This window comes from Mustela putorius, unplaced genomic scaffold (genome assembly GCF_011764305.1).
Source record: "Mustela putorius furo isolate JIRA1106 unplaced genomic scaffold, ASM1176430v1.1 tig00003898_pilon_pilon_pilon, whole genome shotgun sequence".
NCBI lineage: Eukaryota > Metazoa > Chordata > Mammalia > Carnivora > Mustelidae > Mustela > Mustela putorius.
The window spans coordinates 20,739,057-20,761,281 of record NW_025422047.1 but is presented as its reverse complement, the minus strand read 5'-3'; the positions used below and the strand labels follow the sequence as shown (position 1 = coordinate 20,761,281).

The window sequence follows — 22,225 nt, the reverse complement described above, 5'->3', positions numbered from 1 at the left end:
ACACAGATTCCTGGCTCTTGATGTTCTAACCAGCTACGTTTCTGGCAGCTAATAGATGGGAAAACTAAAGTATGGGAATTCTGGAAGCTGTTGGAACTTGAGAGTGGACATCAGTTTCTTCTCTTTCTGGGTAGTGGGCTGAGTATTGCTGCACCCAAAGAGTCACCGAAGAAACGTCCAACTTTACTTTTGCAATGGGAGGTGTGTGGCTGTGGAACCAGGCAATAACCATTAGAGTGCAAAATATGTGGCAAGACTTGTGTTTCCTGGAGCCCAAGCACAGAGGGCAGGAGGAGACAGGAAGGTTGTGTCGACAGCCCGCTCAGAATGGGGATGTCTGGTCCAGCCTCCTTCCTGACATGAGACAAAGGCAGCTGCTTATTCCGAAGCTGTCGCCGCTAAGCAGGGCCCGTGACTCTTAGGAAATCAGGAGTAGAGTGTAGCAAAGAAGTCAACTACCTCCTCGCTGGCTCCGCCCACGGCGGTGGCCTAGACACCTGGAGCCGGGAGTCGGGCGGGAGAGTCCTCGTTTGTTCTTTGCCCGCGTTCTCCGCCTTCCGCGTGTCATCTAACCAATGAGAGAGCGATGGGCGGCTGCCCTAGGACGTTTCCACTCCCGGAAAGGTTAGCCAATCCGTGGGAACTTGGTGGTTGCTAAGAAACATTTGAGTTTGGCTCCACCCATGCTAGGGTTTCGGCCAATGAAAATCTGTACTTTGGACTGTTGCCGCGAAACCAGTGAGATTAGTTCCACCACCTGAATGTTTCGGCGCCTGCGCAGATTGGGGAAAGTTCTGGAAGACGGCAGAGCTGCCGCCATTTTGCGGGAAGACGAGTGGCTCTGACGGTAGTGCTTGTTTTACTGCTGAGACTCTGGAAAACAGCCGTGCTTCGAGCCCCCAACACACCCAAAGGAACGGCGGAATCCGGGACCCCCCCTGTGGGGACCCGGAACTGGTGAGAAACCCCGAAACCCGGTCGTCCCGCGACGTCACCTATGCGTGACGTTGCCGCACGGCGCCTCCCCCTGACGTCACAGGCAGAAAATGGCGTCAAGAGCAGAACCAGGCAAACTTTTGAGACAATATTGTTGTTTACTTTGGTCTGAAAGTGTACTCTTCCTTAATGTAGACCGCTGGCATGACTTTAGGGATCGGCACTCTCTTTGCTCTGTCTCTTAAAGGTGAAGATGCTGTCTCAAGGATCCTAGTGACTGATCTCTTTCCAGGTCCCCGCAGCCCTGACGTTTAGGGTCGCCCGTACTGGGGCGGGGATAGGGGGGAGCATTGACTCAGCCCGTTATGAGAGGGCTCGCAGGGTGGGATTTTAGCACTTAGTGCCAGCACTCCGAGAGGGGTTAGGGAACTGAGACTTATTTCTCAGTCATTAGGCTCTGGAAGACTCGTGTTCATTGTGTTGGCCTCTGGGGTTTTCCCTGGTTCCTTTTTTTTTTTTTTAACCACCCGTTCCATGGCGATACAGAAGTACAGTGAGGCCACATATGAGGTTTTAGCATTGGGACACTGGCCCTCGCAGGGACGATGCGAATCGGTTACTTACAGGACCATTTTTTTTTTAAAGTGTAGCCTTGGCTTATTGCACAGCGTGGGAATGTATTTTATCTTTCTCATTGTTCTTGTTCTTGATTAAATTGCCTTCAGTTTGAAGGTGTTTTTGCCCAGTTCTGTGACTGGTCCCATCACCACATGGGTCTCTGCGTGTGGTGAATTTTGCGTGAACTGAGCTGACCTCGGTTCTTGACTCTCCTTTGTCCCTTCAGCAGTGAGGCCTAAGCGGTTGTTGGGGTTCTTGACTGTGCTGTGACAAAGTCCAGACACTTGCATGCACCCCTCATGCAGTTTTTGGAGCAGGGATGGAAGAAGGCACTGTGGTTTTTTAGTGGATGGGGTTGATGGACTTTGACCCTTAATTTAGTACATGGGAAGAGTGAAAACTACCAATCTGAAAATGCAGTGGGTGAGACTTTACTGCTTCTAGGACACTTGAAGAGATAACACCAAACCGAGTGAGGTTTCAAGTTTTAAAATATGCTTATGTTCTGTATGTCTGTGCTTAAATAGATTTCATTCATTTCTGAGTACCTGCATGAAAACTTTACTTTGTAAGTGGTGGCTCATTTGTCAACTTGAATGAAAGTTTTTGTGCATGTGTTGAATTACTGCTACTCTGTACTAGCAGTCAACAAAGAGCAGTTGTTGAAATCAGAAGCATTTCATTGGGGAGGAAAAAGCAGATTTAAAAAAATAAAGAGGAGCTGTATGACATTTAGAAAACTTGTATAGACTTGGCAGGGAAAAATGACTGGTAAGAACAGAAATGATAGATTGGAACGTTTTATTTTTAAGAAGCAGTTTTCCACAGTCGGTTAAATAGTATGTGTTACAATGAGCTCGGTTCCTGATATTTTGAAGTTTGAAGTCCAAAAGATATTTTTCCTATCTGGAAGCCACACAGTAAGGTGTGACTAATGGGACTAATGCTTTTGATAAACGTTTCAGAATAGTAATTCCTTAGATGAGCACGTATTTTAAAGGAGACATCTTGGGGGGCACCTGAGTCGGCTTAAGCCCCAGTCAGTTAAGCAGCTGCCTTCAGCTCATGTCATGGTCCTGGGGTTTTGGGATTGAGTTCTGCAAGTGGGGAGCCTGCTTCACCCTTTCCCTCTGTCTCCCAGCTTGTGCTCTCACTCTTTCTCTCTCTGTCAAATAAATAAAAATCTTTGAAAAATAAAAATGAAAAATAAAACATCTTGGGGTGCGTAGCTGACTCAGTGGGTAGAGCATGAGACGCTTGATCTCAGGGGTTGTTAAATTTGAGTACTACAGTGGAGGTAGAGATTACTTAAAAACAAAATCTTAAAAAAAAACAAAAACTAGATCATGCTGTGTGCTCTTCTTTTTAAAATTTCTTTTAAGGCTGAGGTATAAAGTACGAGAGACTTATAAAGTACAGAAGAAGATAGAATGGATAAGACATTAGACTTTGGGTCAGGAGACCTTAATCAAGAGTCAGCTACTCCATTTAAAAGTTTTGTGATTCTGGGCTGTTGACAAAACCTTAGTTTTTTCACTGTGCATTGGACCTGATAGCTGCTTATAGGATGTATTACCTTCGATTGTTAAATGAATGTACTGTGTCAGTGGGGCTCCTGGGTAGCTCAGTTGTTGAGCATCTGCCTTTGTTTGGCTCAGGTTGTGATCCCAGAGTTCTGGGATCAAGCCTCACATCAGGCTCCTTGCTCAATGGGAGGCCTATTAATCCCCATTCCCCTGCTTGTGTTCCCTCTTTCGCTGTTTGTCAAATAAATAAACTTTATTTTTAAAAAATTTGTTTGGGGGCGCCTGGGTGGCTCAGTGGTTTGGGCTGCTGCCTTCGGCTCGGGTCACGATCTCAGGGTCCTGGGATCGAGCCCCGCGTCGGGCTCCCTGCTCCGCAGGAAGCCTGCTTCCCTCTCTCTCTCTCTCTCTCTCTGCCTGCCTCTCTGCCTACTTGTGATCTCTGTCTGTCAAATAAATAAATAAAATCTTAAAAAAAAATTTTTTTTTGAAATATATTTTTATTTTTTTAAGATTTTTTTCATTTATTTGACAGAGAGACACAGCGAGAGAGGGAACACAAGCAGGGGAAGTGGGAGAGGGAGAAGCACGCTTCCCTCCAGGCAGGGAGCTGGATGCCGGGCTCGATCCCAGGACTCCAGAATCAGGGCTCGATCCCAGGACTCCAGAATCAGGACCTGAGCCGAAGGTAGACACCTAACGACTAAGCCACGCAGGCGCCCCTAAAAAAATATTTGTTAAAAGTGTACAATGTTGGGACGCCTGGGTGGCTCAGTTGGTTGAGCAGCTGCCTTCGGCTCAGGTCATGATCCCAGCGTCCTGGGATCGAGTCCCACATCGGGCTCCTTGCTCCGCAGGGAGCCTGCTTCTCCCTCTGACTCTGCCTTCCACTCTGTCTGCCTGTACTCGCTCTCTCTCTCTCTCTTACAAATAAATAAATAAAATCTTTTTAAAAAAAAAAAGTGTACAATGTTATTATAATAAGAGATTGAGTTTACTTTTTTTATTTTAAGATTTTATTTTTAAGTAATTTTGTACACTCAACATGGGGTTGATCTCAGGCACAACCCTGAGATCAAGAGTTGCAAGCTCTACCAACAGAGGCAGCCAGGCGTCCCAAGTTCACTGGTTCTTAGACAAACCTATTTGATTTTGATTTGACTTCCATTTTAAGGCTTAAATTTGATTCCAGGTAATTTTTGTTTGGCTCTTTCCAAGAACCTTGTCTCTGTAACAGGCTTACTACAGTGCCTAGGAATATTAGGTACTGTAGGAGTGATTAGTTGTATTTTTATATTACTTATTTTATATTAGTTATTACTTTTATGCTCCTGCTTTACTCTTAAATCACCAAATCTGAGGACAGCAAGGACAGCATCATTGGATGATGCATTAGCTGCTTTGAAGAGGAAAAAGCTGTTGCCTGGGTGGCTCAGTCATTGAGCGCATGGCTTCCACTCATTTATTTGACACAGCAAGTCAGGGAACAGCAAGCAGGGGGAGTGGGATAGGGAGAAGCAGGCTTCCTGGAGAGCAGGGAGCCTGACTGACCTGGGGATCCCAGGTCTCTGGGATCATGACCTGAGCCAAAGACAGACGTTCATTGACTGAGCCACCCAGGTGCCCCAATAAATAAAATCTTAAGAAAAAAAGAAAAAAAAATGGATGGGGCACTTGAGTGGCTCATTGGGTTAAAGCCTCTGCCTTCGGCTCAGGTCATGATCTCAGGGTCCTGGGATCGAGCCCCTGGTCCATGGGCTCACTGCTTGGCGGGGAGTCTGCTTCCCCCCATCTCTCTCTGCCTCCCTCTCTGCCTACTTGTGATCTCTGTCAAATAAACAAAATCTTTAAAAAATTTTTTAAAAAAATTTAAAAAAAAAGGACAAAGCTCTTGTGGATATGGTAAGTCTGATTATGATTAAGCTCCTTCCACAGAAGTTTTTCAGATTAGTTGGAGTTTTTTTGGTTTTTGGTTTTTAGTCAGCTTTATTGAGGTATAGTTGATATAAAGTAAAGCTGTACACATTAAGGTACAAAGTTTGATGGGTTTTGATGTTTAAACACCCATGAAACCATCACTGTCAAAAGTTTCTTCTGCTCTTTTGTAATCCTTTCTTCCTAGGCCCTCTCCACCTCCTGTTATCCCTAGGCAACCACTGATCTGCTTTCTGCCAGTACAGGTTAGTTTACATTTCCTAGAATTTTTTCCTTTAAATGGAAGCACACAGTATGTGTATACTTTTGTCTTTTTTCTTTCACTCAGCATAATTATTTTGAGATTCGTGCATGTTTTGTATGTTGATAATTCCAGACCAATATTTTTTAAATTATTTATTCTGTTGATCTTGTTTGATATTTGGGGGTTTTTTTCTAAATTTTTTTTTTTAAGATCGTACTTATGTATTTGACAGAGAACTTGAGTGCATGCACAAGCAGGGGGAGCAGCAGGCAGAGGGGAAGGAGAAGCAGGCTTCCTGCTGAACAATGAGACAAGCAGGGGCTCAATCCGACGACCCTGGGATCATAACGTGAGCTGAAGACAGATGCTTAACCGACTGAGCCATCCAGGCATCCCTGATATCATCTTTTTGGTTTTATTTTGGACTGGCCTTTGGTGGACAGATTTGGGAAAGATGATTGCTAGGTGTGAAAGCTTGGAGGAGATAGGAAGTATTACCCTTCCTCTCTAGACAGGCTTCAGGGTGAAATTGGTGAAGGTGGTCTTAATCATTATCTTTCTGAGTTACCCGAATTCTAGTTGGTATTATATGGGAAATGCTTAGTGCTGAGTCTTATAATTTTGATGTTTAGGTGGGGGATGTGGAGAAGAGCTTAGGCCTGATTTGCTTTCTGGTGTTATTTTGTCTCGTTCCTGATTTTTAGTCTTACATCTTTTTTTTTTATTGGAAATACATGCTTATTTCTATGATTTAAGTTTAAACCAGTTATTAACACAGAATTTTGAACTATAGAATGGAGGCCTAGTCCATTGTCAAGTGAATAATAATTTTGAATGCCAATATTTTCTCTTCACAGGACAGGGTGTGTATTATATTTTGTTTCTTTTTTTTTTTTTTTTAAGTTTTTAAAAAGATTTTATTTATTTGGCAGAGAGATCACAAGTAGGCAGGGAGGCAGGCAGAGAGAGAGGGGGAAGCAGGCTCCCTGCTGAGCAGAGAGCCCGATGTGGGCCTCGATCCCAGGACCCTGAGATCATGACCTGAGCTGAAGGCAGAGGCTTAACCCACTGAGCCACCCAGGTGCCCCTATATTTTGTTTCTGTCTAGATATTTATTTTCCTTCTAGATACTTGACTTTTTAAAAGCTACAGAGTGAAACTAGTTCAGATTTAAAATGTACAAAAATAAACCTAGAGTAAGCCACAGCCAGGAAGATCCCTTTGGAATTCAAGAAACAGAAGTACGTATTCTAAAGTCTGTGTCTTGGAGGAGGAAGGGAATGTGGGGTGCCAGCAGGGGTAGAAAAATATGAGATTCTTACGTATCCATGTCCTCTTCTCAGATCTGCTACTATGGCATCCGATGACTTTGATATAGTGATTGAGGCCATGCTGGAGGCGCCCTATAAAAAAGAGGAGGTAATATTCCCCATCTCACTCCTGGAATTGGGTTGGTAAGAAGAAGCAGTTATAGATCATAAGTTTCAACACTTTGTAAATCCTCTTTCCCGGCATGTTTCCTATGCATCGTGGCTAGTCATAGAAGTCATAGTTTTTTAGTAAGCGCCACTCTCCAGCTTCTGTACTCAAAGGCATGCTGGCAGAGAGGGTCCCAAAGCTGGGGCGAGGAGTGGGAGGAGGTTGGGGTAGAACGTACTGGGAATAAGTGCTTTGTTCTTAGCTCTCAGTGACAGAGTAGAAAGTCAGTGTATCTCAGACGTAAATAATTTCTCACTCTTTTGGGAAATAGATTGTCAGTACAACAAATGTCAAGTAGCTAAAGTTTTGACATCATAATCTGTCACTCTGATCTTTTTGGGTGGTTTCCTTCCTTCCTTCTCTTATTCCCTTTGTCAGGAGATCAAGGTGCTCACAAACTGGCCAGATAATTGTGAGCTTTGATTTCATAAGCTTTCTTCTCTGTCCACTTTTGTTCTTCTCTTGCTCAATGGAATGTGTGTGTCTACCACCTTGTATCTGGTGACATTCTTCCTGGCAAACCCCTCAGGAAGAACAGCAAAGGAAAGATGTTAAAAAAGATGGCCCTAGCACCACCAGCGTGAGCAGTACCAGCACCAGTGGCACCAGTGGGAGCAGCGCCGGTGGGGAGGCGAGCAAGTAAGTGTGGCGTGAGGAAGCAGTTGCGTCTGTCATCAGAGAAACAGCCAGAATGGGGAGGTGGATTTTTAGTGATGTGGATTTTTAGTGATGGCTCCGCTGGGTCCTGGGAATCACAGTGATTTGGTTTAATGATTTTCTCCTCTTCACATTCCAACATAGGCTTGTGGCTCTGTTCTAGCATCTTTCTGTTTCAGTTGAAGAAAACAGCCAGGGGACCCCTGATTTGGAAACAGCAGCTTTTGCTGTGCTTTGGGGGGAAATGGCCACTTCGGATGCCTGACAGCATTCAGGGCTGTGTGCAAGTTGGTGTTGCTGTGAACGCCTGCCAGGTCACCTGGGGCTCTTTGGTCTTTTATTGCCGTTCTACCCTGATCTTTCTGTCACTCCTTTTCCTTGGGGAAAAGGAGAAAACCTTCTTGATAATGAGAATTTATTCCCTCCTTTACAGGAAGAAGAGGAGTCGGAGCCATAGTAAAAGCAGGGATAGAAAGCGCAGGTCAGTTGTTTTGGGGGCTTTTGCATTTTGAGAAGGCTTCGAATGGGAAGATAGCAGGGAGAGCTATCCTCAGAGGCCAGAAGAGGCCAGGGTGCCCTTTAGCAAATTCAGTAGTGCCTTCCCCCTGTAGTCGCAGTCGGGACCGGGACCGGCACAGGCGGAGGAGCAGTCGGAGCCGAAGTCGAGACCGGCAGCGGCGCCACCGCAGCCGGAGCTGGGACCGGCGGCACAGTAGTGAGTCCCGCAGTCGTGACCGGCGGCGTGAGGACCGCGTGCGCTACAGGAGCCCGCCTCTTACCACTGGGTATCGCCTCTTGCTCATATGATGGCGTTTGTGTTGGAGTCTGGGTAGGCCTTGTGTGCTGTGGTTCCTCCCAGCGGGTGCTCACAACCCACTGTGGCAGGCAGGAGGCCCCAGGACCAGAAGGGTGGTATTGACAATTCCTGTGTGATGAGGTGCTGGAATCTGGCTTTCTCGTGCTGGAAGTCCAGGCATTGGACTGATGTGGGTGAAATTGGATGACACGATTTTCCATTTGTCATTGTCTTTTCCACAGGCGCAGGTACGCACACAGTAAGAGCCCTCATTTCAGAGAAAAGAGCCCAGTCAGGTGAGTTGATAGTGAACAGTCTTCCAGGGACTGTGAGTTCTGACTAGAAAGCCGCTTGAGCCGGAGTCCAGGAATGCATGGTACTTGAGGGGAGCTGGAGAGCAGTAACCGTGTATCAAGAGCGGGGTGTCTCACCAAATTGCACTCGCTCTTCAGGGAGCCCATTGATAATCTGAGTCCCGAGGAGCGTGATGCCCGCACGGTATTCTGTATGCAGTTAGCTGCCCGCATTCGGCCTCGGGACCTGGAGGACTTTTTCTCTGCTGTTGGCAAGGTAACCCTCCCCCACCCTTACCTGTCTTCCCTGTATAGCTATCTTCTGTCCATCCTCTTTTATGCCCAACTCAGGATTTTCTCCTTGCTCTGGATAGGTTCGTGACGTCCGAATCATCTCTGATCGGAACTCCCGTCGTTCTAAGGGCATCGCCTATGTGGAGTTTTGTGAAATCCAGTCCGTGCCGCTGGCCATTGGGCTGACCGGGCAGCGGCTGCTTGGAGTGCCCATCATTGTCCAGGCTTCACAGGTGAGCAAGCTGTGCAGCTGACAGGAGAAAATGGGTTTGGAGGGAGGAGGTTTGGGATGCGAGCTATCAGTTCCTTCTCGCCTAGGCTGAGAAAAACCGACTGGCAGCCATGGCTAACAACCTGCAGAAGGGCAGCAGCGGGCCAATGCGCCTCTATGTGGGCTCCCTGCACTTCAACATCACAGAGGACATGCTTCGGGGCATCTTTGAGCCGTTCGGCAAAGTGAGTAGAAAGTGATAGAAAGCTCTGCAGGGAATTGGGAAAAGCAGGGAGGGTAAGCCTGCCTCTTTGTTCTGTCTGTCCAGCATTGGCCCACCGCACCTGCCAGAACGTGCAGATTGTCCGTGCCATCGAAGTGAGGCTCCATCTGTGCAGTCAGAGTGCTCAGTGCGCACATGAGTCTGGCATCGGGAGCTCAGATAACGGGGTCCAGATTTAGTAAGATGAGCAGGGAGAGGTGTTATGGAAAGAGGGGGCCTTTGTCTCTTTTTAAAGTGATTTGGAGAGTTAGAACTAGTTGGCTCCAAAGTTAGAGGTAGTTAGAACTGGCAGGAAAGATCACAGGTGAGGGTACCCCCAAAAACTGCTAATAATTTTTCCTCCTCTTACAGATTGATAATATTGTCTTGATGAAGGATTCAGATACAGGCCGTTCTAAAGGTTATGGTTTCATTACGGTGAGTCTCTGGTCTTTAACTTTGGAATTTCATTGTGGTTTGTCCACTTGTCTGATTTGCAGCTTAGCTTCATCCTCCTCCTTTAGGAACTGTCTAAATGACCCATAAGCCCTGGTGCCTGAAGCCTGGACTAGCCTTCTGCCCCTTGAGATGAGTGCATTGCTTGAGATCTTGGCTTTGCTCCTGCACACTGTCAGTGGCCCTGGTGTGGGTGTGTCCAGGCGTTCAACCAGCCTCCCTCGTGCCTCGTCTTGCTCTTTGGGTAATAGAAGTGACTTCAGGCTGCAGCTGCAGGGCTGGGGGCCTGAGGGAGGTTAGGTGTGGGCTTCTGTAGATATGCTTTATGAAATTGGTATGTTTTCATGATAGGAGCAGGAATAGGGATTTTTTTTTTTTCGCCCTGGCCCTACCCCCATTAAAATCAGTTTTTCCATTTAGAAATATCTTTATATTCAGGGACCACTGTAGGGAGAAGAGCGAGGCCATATTTTACCTTTTCCTGACACTCCCAACACAATTGCTTCCAGTTCCCATAACTGGTTCTTACAGCCCTGTTGACTCCAGGTTGAGGACTGGCTGCCAGCCCCTGAGTCTCATGGAAGCCGATATTTTCTAGGTTCAGTCCAGGCAGCACACACACCCCCCACAGTTGCCTGCAGGGCTGAGGAGAGGTAGGTTGTGTTCCACCAGGGGCATTGCTCACCTCAGAGAAGTATCCGGTGAAGGCAAGCCACCTACACCGCCTGCCTAGGAACTGTCAGTACTGCGTGCCAGGCCCTAGGGCAGGTGCTACCAGAGGAAACAAAGCCAGCTCCGGTGCTCACAGTGGCAAGTACCTCTTCTAACTCCTGGGTGACTCAGATGCAGAAAAGCTTTTGAGGCCTTTTTGCCCTTGTGCTGCCACCTTTTTGGTCAATATCCTTGACACATTAGCAGCAGACTGGGATCTTCCCCATAGCAGGCTGCTCTGGTGCCACTGGGCAGTAGAGCCCTATGATCAGCAGCACTGGCGGAGGTGTAGGGCTGGGGTGCCATCTTGCTCTCCATGCCAAGGTGCACTCCCTCTTATGGTGGGGCTTTGGAGTTCCAGATTCCTACTTCTTTTTTTTTTTTTTTTTTTTTTTAAAGATTTTATTTATTTATTTGTAAGAGAGAGAGAGAGTGAGAGCAAGCACAGGCAGACAGAGTGGAAGGCAGAGTCAGAGGGAGAAGCAGGCTCCCTGCAGAGCAAGGAACCCGATGTGGGACTCGATCCCAGGACGCTGGGATCATGACCTGAGCCGAAGGCAGCTGCTTAACCAACTGAGCCACCCAGGCGTCCCAGATTCCTACTTCTTGATTGAGAATTGCAACTGACGAGCCCTAAAGGCTGAAATAAAGGAAGCTGGGCTCTCAGACTGTCTTACTTCCGTTACTGTGCTCATTTGTGCCGCAGCCTGTAAGGGTAGGCCACCCTATAGATAATAGAGTTCTTGCATTATTGGGTTCTTAGTGGAGTTGGAAGAGTGAAGTGATTGCCATTGAGTCAGTTGGAAAAGGTCCTTTTCACATGATCATTTTGGGGGCTGGGTATCTTTGGTCACATTCCCTGGGACAGAAGAATTTGTGCCACAATGAGCATGCAGTTTTCCTGGGATAGCTTGACTAGGCGGTGGTAGTGGGGCTTGGAGAGCATGTCCGCGCCCAGGAGGTGACTGATACGGCCTGGGTTTCTTGTAGTTCTCAGACTCTGAGTGTGCCCGGCGGGCCCTGGAACAGCTGAATGGCTTTGAGCTTGCTGGTCGACCTATGAGAGTTGGCCATGTGACTGAGCGTCTGGATGGTGGCACAGACATCACTTTTCCAGATGGGGACCAGGAGCTGGATCTGGGATCAGCAGGTGGACGTTTGCAGCTCATGGCCAAATTGGCAGAAGGTGGAGAGTGTTTCTCTGCAGAGTGAAGAAGGGGGGTGGGATTTTAGATCAGGGGTTGGGACTTAATGCCAACTTCGCTTTCCCTTTTAGGCTCTGGAATCCAGCTGCCTACCCCAGCTGCAGCTGCCGCCGCCGCCGCCGCCCAGGCTGCTGCTGCCTTGCAGCTGAATGGGACGGTGCCCTTGGGGGCCCTGAACCCTGCGGCTCTGACTGGTAGACTTGGACTTGGGAAAGGGAGGAGGGGTTAGGGCCTGGAAAGAAGAAATGCTCTGTGCTCACTAACTTGCACCTCTTTCTGTTGTAGCTCTGAGTCCAGCCTTGAACCTCGCCTCCCAGGCAATTGCCTCCCAGTGCTTCCAGCTTTCCAGCCTCTTTACCCCTCAAACCATGTGAGTCTCAGGGTATGGCTCAGTTTAGTCTTTGGTTTTTTTCATTCCTTTAGCTTTCCCTGACCTCTTCTCCTTGCCATAGGTAAATCAGTGGTGCAGTACACTGCCTCCCTGTGCCTCTGGGTCCTGCCACTCCCTTCTCCACATCTACCCTTCCACGGCCCCTTCTCCATTTTGTGGACCAAGCCATCCTGAGCGTGTGGATATTGACTGTGTGGGAACTGGGGCCACCCTTGAACTCAAGAAGAGCTCCTGCTCAGAGCCATTGGAAATGGACTCTGATGAGCAAAGCCACTAGTCAAAGAGGACAGAATCTGCACCTGCGTTGAACACCTGTTTCTCCATGTATGTCGTCTTCTAGGATGACCTTCATTGCTCTTTCCAACCACCTCTTAGTGATTCCCGGTTCCTCCCCTGTTGGGAAGGCCATAGGGCATTAACTGAAGGAACTAACCTCTCTTCTCTTCCTGTACCTTTATCCTACAGTCTGTTGAGGAAAACCCTTAAGACCTCTGGTCCAAGAGGACTTTGGAGTCTAGGGGGGGAATGGTGAACGTTGAAGGTGCTGGCTTTCTGCTGCACAGGTCCCAGAAGAGGGCAAGGACATGCATGTTGTGAAGCCTGCCTTAGGCCTCACTTGGGGCCAGAACTGCTCCTGTGGGCTCAGCATCTTGCTGGGAGGTATGGAAATGATCTGTCCTGCCAGGCATTTTGGATGTCTTAGGGGCGGGGCTTTCAGGAGTTTAGCAAAAGGTGGGATACCTTTCCATTATCTTTTATCTTCCTTTGTATAGTTGTCCTTCCTCCCAGGTCCTTCCTGTGGCCCAGGATGGGGGGATGGAGAGGAGGCTGCTACTCTCTACCATTTCCCATGTGCCTCTACTGTGGGCTCAACCCCAGCTGTTAAAGCTGCTCCTGTCCCCTACCTGGGCACACATGAGCCCTTTTCACTGGATTTTATACCCTTGTGTCTGTGTACATAAAAATATATGTATATGCATGTGTACATACATGTGCATACGTACACATACATGTGCATATATGCATATAAACTTTGTATAAAAGGCAGGCTCCACTGTTGTGGCCGCTGCCCATATGTGTGTGGTCTCAGTCAGTTGGTGTGTTTGATGCTAATAACTTCTTATGAGCCAAAACCATGAATGGTTCTAGGGTTAGAAAACATTTGTAAAGCTTTTGTGTTTTTTTCCTTTATTTTAATTTTGTTTTATCTAACCTTGCTTAGAAATTAAAGTGGATGGAAGGCACACACCTGGATGGAAGTTCCCCCATCTATCTGCATTATACTCTCCACCCCGTGGGTCTTCTCCATATGTCTTCATCTTAACTATTTCCTTTTTTTTTTTCCTCCCCACCCACCCATCCTAAATATTTCCAAACCTACCTTGTCATTGGACTCATGAATTGGCTGTCTCTGTGCCCGAGGACAGATCTTATCTTTCCACCAGATGGCAGTATGATGGTAGCACATTTTGCACCTTTGGTTAGAGGTATTTTGTGATCTTGTGTTTAAGTACCAGAGAAGCCTCCTAGGTTCACCAATTTTACCATTAGCCTCTGTGCCCACCTGTGGCTCTCTTTGTGGCAGAACTCCCAGTCCAGTATCCAGAGCAGTTGGGGTATCATACATTGGGACTCCCCAGGCTTGAAGTCGGCTATTCCTCAGTCAGTCCCCTCAACTGTTGTTTTCCATATAGGACTCTGGCACAACACAGGCTTGGGACCAGTGAATTCCAGAATGCCAAGTATTCCAGGAATTGCCCTGAGGAAGGGGAGGCACACATCATCTTCCACCTGCTTTGTAGGGCTTATGACAAGGGGCCTGCCATAACTCGGCAGCTCAGCTCGCTCTGTAGGGACCAGCCTAGAGAAGAAGGTCTGAGGTTCAGGGGCAGAGCTCTGTGGGACTCCTCCATTCTCTACCAGTCTCTATGGCAACAGAATGTTAAGACTTTATTGTAATGCTAAAAATATGGATAATTGCTGTTCGGTTTTAATTTGTCAGCTCTCAGACTTCTAAGCAGAGCAAAGGTTTATTGGTGATACTAGCTTTTGGGGTTGCTTTTCACACTGAAATATTAGGTTCTTGGTGCCTGCTTGTGGCAGAAAAGGCCACTGGGACCCAGAACTAGCTCTTCATCTCCCCACCATAATCCCCCACCTTACCCCCCCACCCCCCCACCCCGGGCTGCTGCAGCCTCAGCCTCGCTGCTCCTGTTGCCTTTGCCGCCACCCCCACCTTTTCCCTGTCCTGGTTTGCTCTCTGGGCCTGGGGGAAGGGAAGGAGGCTGCACTGATTTTAGGTAGTAGCTGGCTAGGGCCCAGTTCCCCTATAGTTATTGATTTGGCTGCTAATGCATCCTGAAAAACAGCGTGGACCATTTTTGTTAGTTATCCTGAGGCTCAGGACCAGGCTTCCTCATGGCGGTCTTGAGCTCCTCCAAACTATAAATAACAACAGGCCTTGCCTGCCTCCCTGCCTTCATCAGATGGATGCCCGCGTCTGCTTGGTTTCCTTTCGTTCCCATGCTTGCCTACTTTGGCCTGCCTTCACTTTGCTTTCTTTCAGCTTAGTTTTCCCACCAGTCCTTTGTTCCTCATACAGCCTCTTGCTGGGGGAGAGAGAATGGTGGAAGTGAGGAAACATCTAGGACAACTACTCTAGCCTTAACCTATATAAGGTGACAGCATCTAGTGGGTGACAGCCAGAGTCACTACATGTGACTCAGTGCCTTCTAGTTACTCATTTCTGCATTGGGGGTGAGAGGAGGGGGCAGCAAACAGCCTCCTAAGGTAAAAGAAACCTTCCTGAGGCTCCATTGCCTGGGCGTAGTGGCTCAGGTGTGGGTAGAGAGACTGGCCCAGATCCTTTTCTAGCATAGAATTGCCCTGCTGTCCTCTGTTCTAAAATGACGTTCACCTGACTTCTGACTTCTAGCCTATACTTCTGTCTTCTTTAAGGCAGTGGTATTTCCTCCTTGTTCTTTAAACTTACATGTTCTTGGAATTGGGTTTCTGCCTACTTCCTTCTTAGGCTCCCAACAGCCCCCAGATGTGAGTGACCAGAGGAAGCAGGTGTTTGCCATTTGAATCTTTAGTCCTGGTACTTAGGAGGAAGGGAACGGAGTTCGCAACTTGAAGGGAGATGGTCATCACAGCCTCTCCTTTCTCTTTACAGAAGGAGTGTGGTGAGAGTCAGGAAGTAATGGTTGGACAGCGGGGAGGGGCTGTGCTGGCTCCGGAAGTGGGAGGTGGTACGACGATACTTGTTGACGCTGGCACAGCGCTGTCTTGGGTTAGGCATTGCCCTAGTCACTTGGTGTGTACTGAGTTCTTAATCCTCACAACAACCCTCTCACCATCTTTGCTTTGTGAACAAGGAAACGGATACCCAAAGAGGGTAAGTAACCTGTAATCGTGGGCGATTACACAGCAAGTTTGGGATTCCAATCCAGGCAGTCCAGCTTCGCATTCTTAGATCCTAATCCCAGCCTGCCCCTCTGGGAGCCAAGGCCTGGGAGTTGCTTTTTCTACCTCTATATCCTGAGTTCTCAGTACGTCCTGCACTTTTCCACTTCCATGTTTGCTCATCTTGTTCTCTGCCCGTCTTCTGCTGGTCAAAATCCTGTCCTGTAAGACTCTGAAGCTTTGCTAGCTGATTTCCCTTTTCAGGATTGGTTGTCCTGTTACAAGTCTCATTCTGCCTTCATGAACAGTTCTGTGTAAACTCTTACTAAAAGATGATTATAGCCCGATGAGGCCAGCCACAGACATGTCTTCTTCGTTATTGCTTTGCTTTGCATATGTTAGGTGTCTGTTAATTCCCTCTCTGTTCAAGTCAGAGCTAAGCTTTCCGACACCCTTCCTTCCTGGCCTGTGTTCCCTAGCATCCTCCATTCCTTCCTCATCCCTCCAGGAGAGAAGGCAGCTTTACTCTTTTTGGTGTTACCATGGTATCCTCTGATGCTTCCTGTCAAAAAAGTGCTGCTTGCCATCCAACAGAGACTGATGTTTCCATGGCAACCAGGTGATGTGATAGTCGTGAGCTGGCTGCAGGAAAGAAATTTTGGTCTCAGAACTGGGTCTGAACCTTCAGGCTTCAAACATCCCTTCTCTTCCCTCCCAACTTCTGCACTTTGTATCCAGGACGTATTTGCTCTCCATGTGCTCTTGGTGGAGAGAGTTCTGTGAGCAGTGAAGCAGACCAACCAATTTAGAACATCTAGGAACATGGAGGCAAGGAAAGAGCTGATCAAAGCTCACTTTTAAAAGTTGGATGAGTTCTGTTAGCTTTCCCACATGATCTCCTCTCAAGAGCCCTTAAGGATTTGGCTGCAGTTACTGGAGGGCCATTAAGCAATTATTTTTGAGGGCAATGGTAGATGGATGAGGGGCCTGAAGACTGGCAAGGAGCCAGTCAGTGCTGGCTTGCAGGGAGGGGAAGCAGTGACCTTGGAAATCAGAGACTTGTCAAACTCTAGCCAATGTTCCAGAAAGGAAGGCAGCTTTCATTAGCTTTTAAGCATCGTGAAACCTCCTTGTTTAGAAAGGGAGTGCCAAAAATTAGCCTTTTCTGAACTCCTGGGCTCGTCCAAGCCAGAGGGCCTTCACCCTGCAGCAGAACAGTCACACTCTGGAGCAACACCATGGGCTGCAGATGGCTCTGCTGTCCGAGAGCAGTTGAGTACTCAACTGGGGGTTCGTCCCTCTGTGACTTGGGACTCCTCATCTGTGGAAAGGGAGAGCTGATAGCAGCACCTGTCTCTGGGACGGTGTGAGGCTGAGATAAAAGCCAGTGGAGAGGGCTCGGAACTTGAGAGCTTGTTACTACTACTGGCCATCATTATTCCCACTTCTTCCTGACCTCAGAATGCTCCCCATGTGCAGGGAGAAAAGTGAGGGTGAGGCAGTGGTGAAAGCAATTCTTCCTGGACTGAAGTCCCCTGCTCACAAGGTCCTGGGTCACAAGCACCCTGGATTTCAGAAGAGTAAGTCTCACTGGCTCAGTCCCTTTTTTGTGCCTGAAACTATACATCAGAGGGGCCACTTGGGGGCCCAGCCAGTTCAGTGTCTGCCTTCGGCTCAGGTCATGATGCCAGAGTCCTGGAATGGAGTCCCACATTGGGCTCCCTGCTCAGCGGGGAGTCTGCTTCTCCTTCTGCAACCCCCCAACTCATGCTCACTCACTCTAAAAGAAAAAAGAAAAAAATATTTAAAATCAGATAGCAATCAGATGGCTTCAAAAAGTCAAAGTGATTCTCTCCTCAGCCACCCCATCAGGTACCTTCAGCAGGACTCCTGCTGTTTGCTTTGGCCAGGGAAACCTTGAAGTGTTCCCTGCTACCACCCTTTGCTTAGTGCCCCTCCTCGCCTGCCGCAGGAGTCTGCTAGCACCTGCCATCACTGGTCTCCAGGGCTCTGACGACTTCTTTTCAGTGAAAGATTTTAAATCAGCTCAGGTCCTCTAAAGACAAATCATAACTAGAACAAAAAAATGGAAAACTGCAGTATAATGCCATCACTTAGGCTTCAGTTGCCAGTCTTTCCTCCTGTCCCCCAATATTCCTCAAAACAACAAATCTAATAATGGGGGTCCTTTGGAGGCAAGTTGAACCTTTGACAGAGACACAGCAAGAGAGAACACAAGCGGGGAAGAGGGAGAAGCAGGCCCCCCGGTCGAGCAGGGAGCATGATATGGGGCTCGATCCCAGGACCCTGGCATCGTGACCTGAGCTGAAGGCAGATGCTTAAAGACTGAGCCATCCAGGCACCCCATCTATTATTTATTTATTTCTTAAAGATTTTATTTATCTGTTTGAGAGAGAGCACGAGCAGGGGAGGGGCAGAGGGAGAAGCAAAAAGTAGGCTCCCTACTAAGCAGGGAACCCAATGCGGGACTCCATCCCAGGACCCTGGGATCATGACCTGAGCTGAAGGTAGACACTTAACCGACTGAAGCACCCAGGTGCCCCTCTTTATTTTTTAAAGTAATCTCTGCACCCATTGTGAGGCTCAAACTCACAACCCCAAGATGAAGAGTTACATGCCCCAACAACTGGGCCAGCCAGGTGCCCCCTTAGACTTGCATCTCCGGGGTGCTGATGTGCCTTGAGAAGTTAGTAAGCTGTCAGGGTCCCTGAATAAGGGATCAGGACACAGATCTTGGGGGGGAAAAAAAATTCCAAGGCTCATTTCTGTAATGTTTGACAAATTACAAAGATGTTTCCATTGCATTAGTTATCATGACCATCCTACAAGGTAGGTATTGTTACCTTTATTTTATAATTGGGAAAGCTGAGGTCCAGAAAAGAAGGGAGATTGAGAGTGACTTTCTGCATCCAGAAAATAGTGGGACTAAGTACTAATTAAAGTGCTGGCAGGGCTCCCATGGAATCTGTATGGGCACATAGAGTCTACCAGGCCACCAAGCCATGGAGTATGTCTTTTAAAGTCAAAGGGATAAAGGGGCACTTGGCTGGCTCAGTTGGCAGAGGGTGCAACTCTTGATCTCCGGGTTGTGAGTTTGTGCCCCACACTGGGGGGTGAAGATTACCTTAAAAAAAAAAAAAAATGACAAGGCACCTTGAGCATATCCACCAGAGAGCCACCAAGATGATAAAGGACTAAGAAGCAGGATGCTCTTACCTGGCTTTGGAGTCCCTTGACAACTGGGCTGTACCATCCCCTCAAGTTTTGCTGCCTTCTTACAGGGAGAGTGTCTATCTCACACGCGGGGCTGCCTACCCTGTCCCATGTCTCCTGTGCACTTGTTCACATAGTTTCTCCACAAGGAGTTTCTTCTTCCCCCAATCTAGCCTGCATATATCCTTTAAGACCCAGTTCCTAAAATTTGTCTCCAAATACTGTTTCTTCATTCAGAATTCTTAGAGGACATGACATAGCCCCCAGATAGATAGTCAAACTGTGGTCCAGTTTGTCTCACATTTCCAGCTCAATTGTAAACTCCCGGAGGGCAGCAGCCGTGTCTTAACCTGTATTTGTTTTTCCCATAGCGCCCAGTGTGGTGACCGGCATTTGGCAGTACTTGAGGGGAACAACAAGGATTTGTGAATGGATGTCCAGGAAAAATGGACTTAGAGTGATGTGGCTAGACCTATGTTAGATTAATAAGATGTATGGATGGGTGGGCTTTCTGGGAATGAGGGTTTAACGCAGAAGACTTGTGAAATCCCCTTCCATGACTGGCAGGCTTTTAGAATAGGAAAGACCCTGCCCCAGTCTCTCTAGAGAGGATTAGATGCAGCAGGGCATAACGGCCCACCTTGGAGCAGAGCCCCCGAGTAGAAGGATGCCCTCTAAGATGCAGGACTGGCCTCACCTTCGGCCCTTCCCTGCAGAGCGTACACACTTCTCGTTGTGGGCCCCTGAGGATGTCCTGTGGGACTGCGGGGCTGGGAGCGGGAAGGGGCAAGGGCTGGCTCCTAAAGTGGCGCAGACACAATTGCATGCTTAAGAGGAGCACAAGGGTGGAGAAGCCGCCGCTCCGGCCCCAGGACCCTTTGCTGATCTCTCACACCAGTGGATCAGCCCCCGTGGGCGACTCTGCCTTACCCAGAGAGAGGGAGAATGGCTCTCAGAGAAGACCCCACCTTCCAAGTCTGGCGGGAGCCTGGCTTCAGCTTCCGTCTGTTCTGAGCTCAACCATGTAGGCGTCTGGAGGGAACGCACAGATGGGTTGGGCTGATGGGGCTGGCTGAGCGAGGGGGAAGGATGCTTATGGTGTGTGTGGCACCCCTCACGGGTGCTATCACCATCTTCAGGATGCATATTTGAAGCTTCAGATACATGAAAGGCACTGGGCCTTTTTCTTCATCTTCCCCTTTGGCCACATTTAACCATTGGTGGTAGTCTTTCCTTGGAAAAGCCCTCTTCCTGGGGCGCCTGGCGGGCTCAGTCAGTAGAGCATGCTACTTTTGATTTCAGAGTGGAGAGAGTGAGGCCCACTGTGGGCATAGAGTTTACTTAAAAAAACAAGAGCCCTCCTCTCTTGGCAGAACCACCGCAAGTTCAAGTCCAGTTCTTCCGCTGCCTTGGTGATGGCTGGGTCTCCACCTTCCTCATCTCCTTATCCCCAGGACCCTGTCTCTGGGCTCTCTTTCTCTGCAACATCAAGACTTTGTTTTAAGTTATTTTGTTTTTGAACAGTAATATGTGCCATTGTTAAACATTCAAACAGAAGAAGGCTATACAATGGAAAGTAAACCTCTCACACCCATTCTCCATGCACCCAGTTCCCCATCCTGGCAGCAATCAGGACCATCAGTGGTTTGTAATTTGTTGGGACACAGACCCCTTTGGCAACCTGAGGAAATCTGTGAACTCTGTTCTCAAATGTGCCACTGCACAAACATCACAGACTCCTAAAGCCCATGTGTGGTTTGAGGTTAAGGATCCCAGCCTGTATTTTATCCCCTTCCTTAGTGCCTCAGCATAATTTGTGGGTCCTGATACAAAATAAAAATGCAGGGCTTGGGGCACCTGGGTGGCTCAGTTGGTTACGCGTCTGCCTTCAGCTCAGGTCATGATCCCAGGGTCCTGGGATGGAGCCCCATATGGGCTCCCTGCTCTGTGGAGAGCCTGCTTCTCCCTCTCCCTCTGCTGCTCCCCCTGCTTGTGCTCTCTCTGCCAAATAAGTAGATAAAATACTTTAAAAATAATAATGCAGGGTTCCTTGATCAAAGACATTCAAGTCTGCAACAGCAGTGCCTCAGACCCAGCATGCGGTGCTGTGTGACTGCACTTCTTCCTTCTAGCTCCTCTATTACCATCTTTACGGGCATTATTCTCACAGCTGTGTCTCTCACCCTAACTTGTTCTGAGTTTCAGGGAGCAGCTGTTCAGGGAGCTGCTGAAACTCTGTATGGATGTTTTTCTACCATCTCAAATTCAAGGGTCTCCAAAATGGAGCCATTTACCCACATCCTCCTTTGCCCCTTAACTCCCAGTTCCTCACCATCCTCCCACTACCTGTGACTCCTGCCTGTACCTAGCTGCTCAGTTGCCAAGTTCCACCAATTCTGACTCACACTGCTGGTGCCTCTGCTTGCCCCCACCTTCTCCCTTGGGATGGCCCTTCATTACTGTCCATATGTATGACTGTTAATTGTCCCCTGGGCTTAACTCTTCAGGATTTGCCCCTGCTACTCTAGTCCATTCACACCTCTCCCAGCCTCCTCCTTCCCAAGGATGGTCCCGATTGTGTCACTTTCATACTCAAAGACCTTTGGTGACTCACTGTCTGCAGGCTTGGGCACAAACTCCTTTTCTTGCCATTTAAGGTACTTAAAAGTAAGGTTCCAAACCTTCTTCTTCATGCTCATCTCCTATCCCTCCTCTTAATATCCCTGAGGTTTCAATCCAACCATCTGTCCCCTCAAGGGGCCAAGTGTGCTTTTCTGCATTTTACATTATGAAGTATCTCTGTTCATGGTCCCCAGAGTTTAGACCTGGCTATTCCCCCATAATCACTTAAGTTCTCTGGCCCATTCACTTCAGCACCTGCCCATGGCCCTGCCCATTGTTTCCCTTACACTTCTTCTAATGACCTTCTTCCTCTTCCTCTCCTTACTAGAAGGGGAACCTCAGATGCAAACTTGGATAAAATCATTAAGTATCAAGCAGATATGAGTGGGAGCCCCACTCTGTTGCTTACTGACCCCAGGCAAGTTACTTAAACTTTCTTCCATAATAAAAGGTGCAATAACACCTTATATAGTCATTAGAGAATGAACAGAGAAAGGGAATAAATTTCAAAGGGTAATGTCATTCATATTATCATCTCATAAACTCTCATGCTGAGCTGGTCCCCCTTGGCTCTTTCCCTGCTGCAGGGATCAGGAGACATCTCATCCTTCTTTCCATTAAGTTCTGGAAACCTGGGTGGGGCAGAGTGGTCTGGCCCTCAGTTGCTCAAGTAGCTGTGCTGTAGTCTGGGGTGAGGGGAGCTGCTGCCTCTGCTCTCTTTGTTCAGACTCTTGGCTCAGGCAGCAGTAGGCGTAGGCGTCCCCAGGGGAGGCACTGACAGCTTCAGTTCTCACAGGGCTTTGCAGGTGACAGTTGGGGTGGTGGGGGCCTGTCAAGGGAAGTGCGGGCCATCTTCATCATGCCCCAGCTGATGGGCCTCCTTCGTGGATGTGGGCCCCATCTGAAACCAGCCCGGGGCATAGCTCGGGGTAGCTCTGGGTGCTAAATGTGGC

General features: G+C 48.3%; 2 protein-coding genes across 13 annotated transcripts in view; both read left to right on the top strand.

The window, feature by feature from the left end:
* The first annotated feature begins 757 nt into the window (after positions 1-757).
* Positions 758-13,255, top strand: RBM23 (RNA binding motif protein 23). 12 transcript variants are annotated; one of them, XM_004755354.3, is made up of 14 exons: positions 758-957; positions 6,600-6,675; positions 7,265-7,374; positions 7,826-7,873; positions 8,004-8,177; positions 8,431-8,484; positions 8,641-8,758; positions 8,856-9,008; positions 9,094-9,231; positions 9,621-9,686; positions 11,406-11,601; positions 11,692-11,814; positions 11,906-11,990; positions 12,073-13,255. In XM_004755354.3, exons 2-14 carry the CDS (start codon positions 6,610-6,612, stop codon positions 12,074-12,076), a joined length of 1,335 nt encoding a protein of 444 aa, XP_004755411.1. In that variant the 5' UTR covers positions 758-957; positions 6,600-6,609; the 3' UTR covers positions 12,077-13,255. The 12 variants fall into 12 exon arrangements, 8 of the variants coding, with proteins under 8 accessions (XP_004755411.1, XP_004755413.1, XP_044923859.1 ...); XM_045067924.1 differs by lacking the exon at positions 758-957 and adding an exon at positions 6,349-6,497; XM_004755356.3 differs by lacking the exon at positions 12,073-13,255 and having other exon boundaries at positions 11,906-11,994.
* Positions 13,256-14,248: 993 nt separating this feature from the next.
* SLC7A7 (solute carrier family 7 member 7) overlaps positions 14,249-22,225 on the top strand; it is a 97,497-nt gene continuing 89,520 nt past the window's right edge. The window contains exon 1 of the mRNA XM_013057655.2: positions 14,249-15,408. The gene's annotated coding sequence lies outside the window, so the exon portion shown is untranslated. The remainder of the gene's footprint in view (positions 15,409-22,225) is intronic.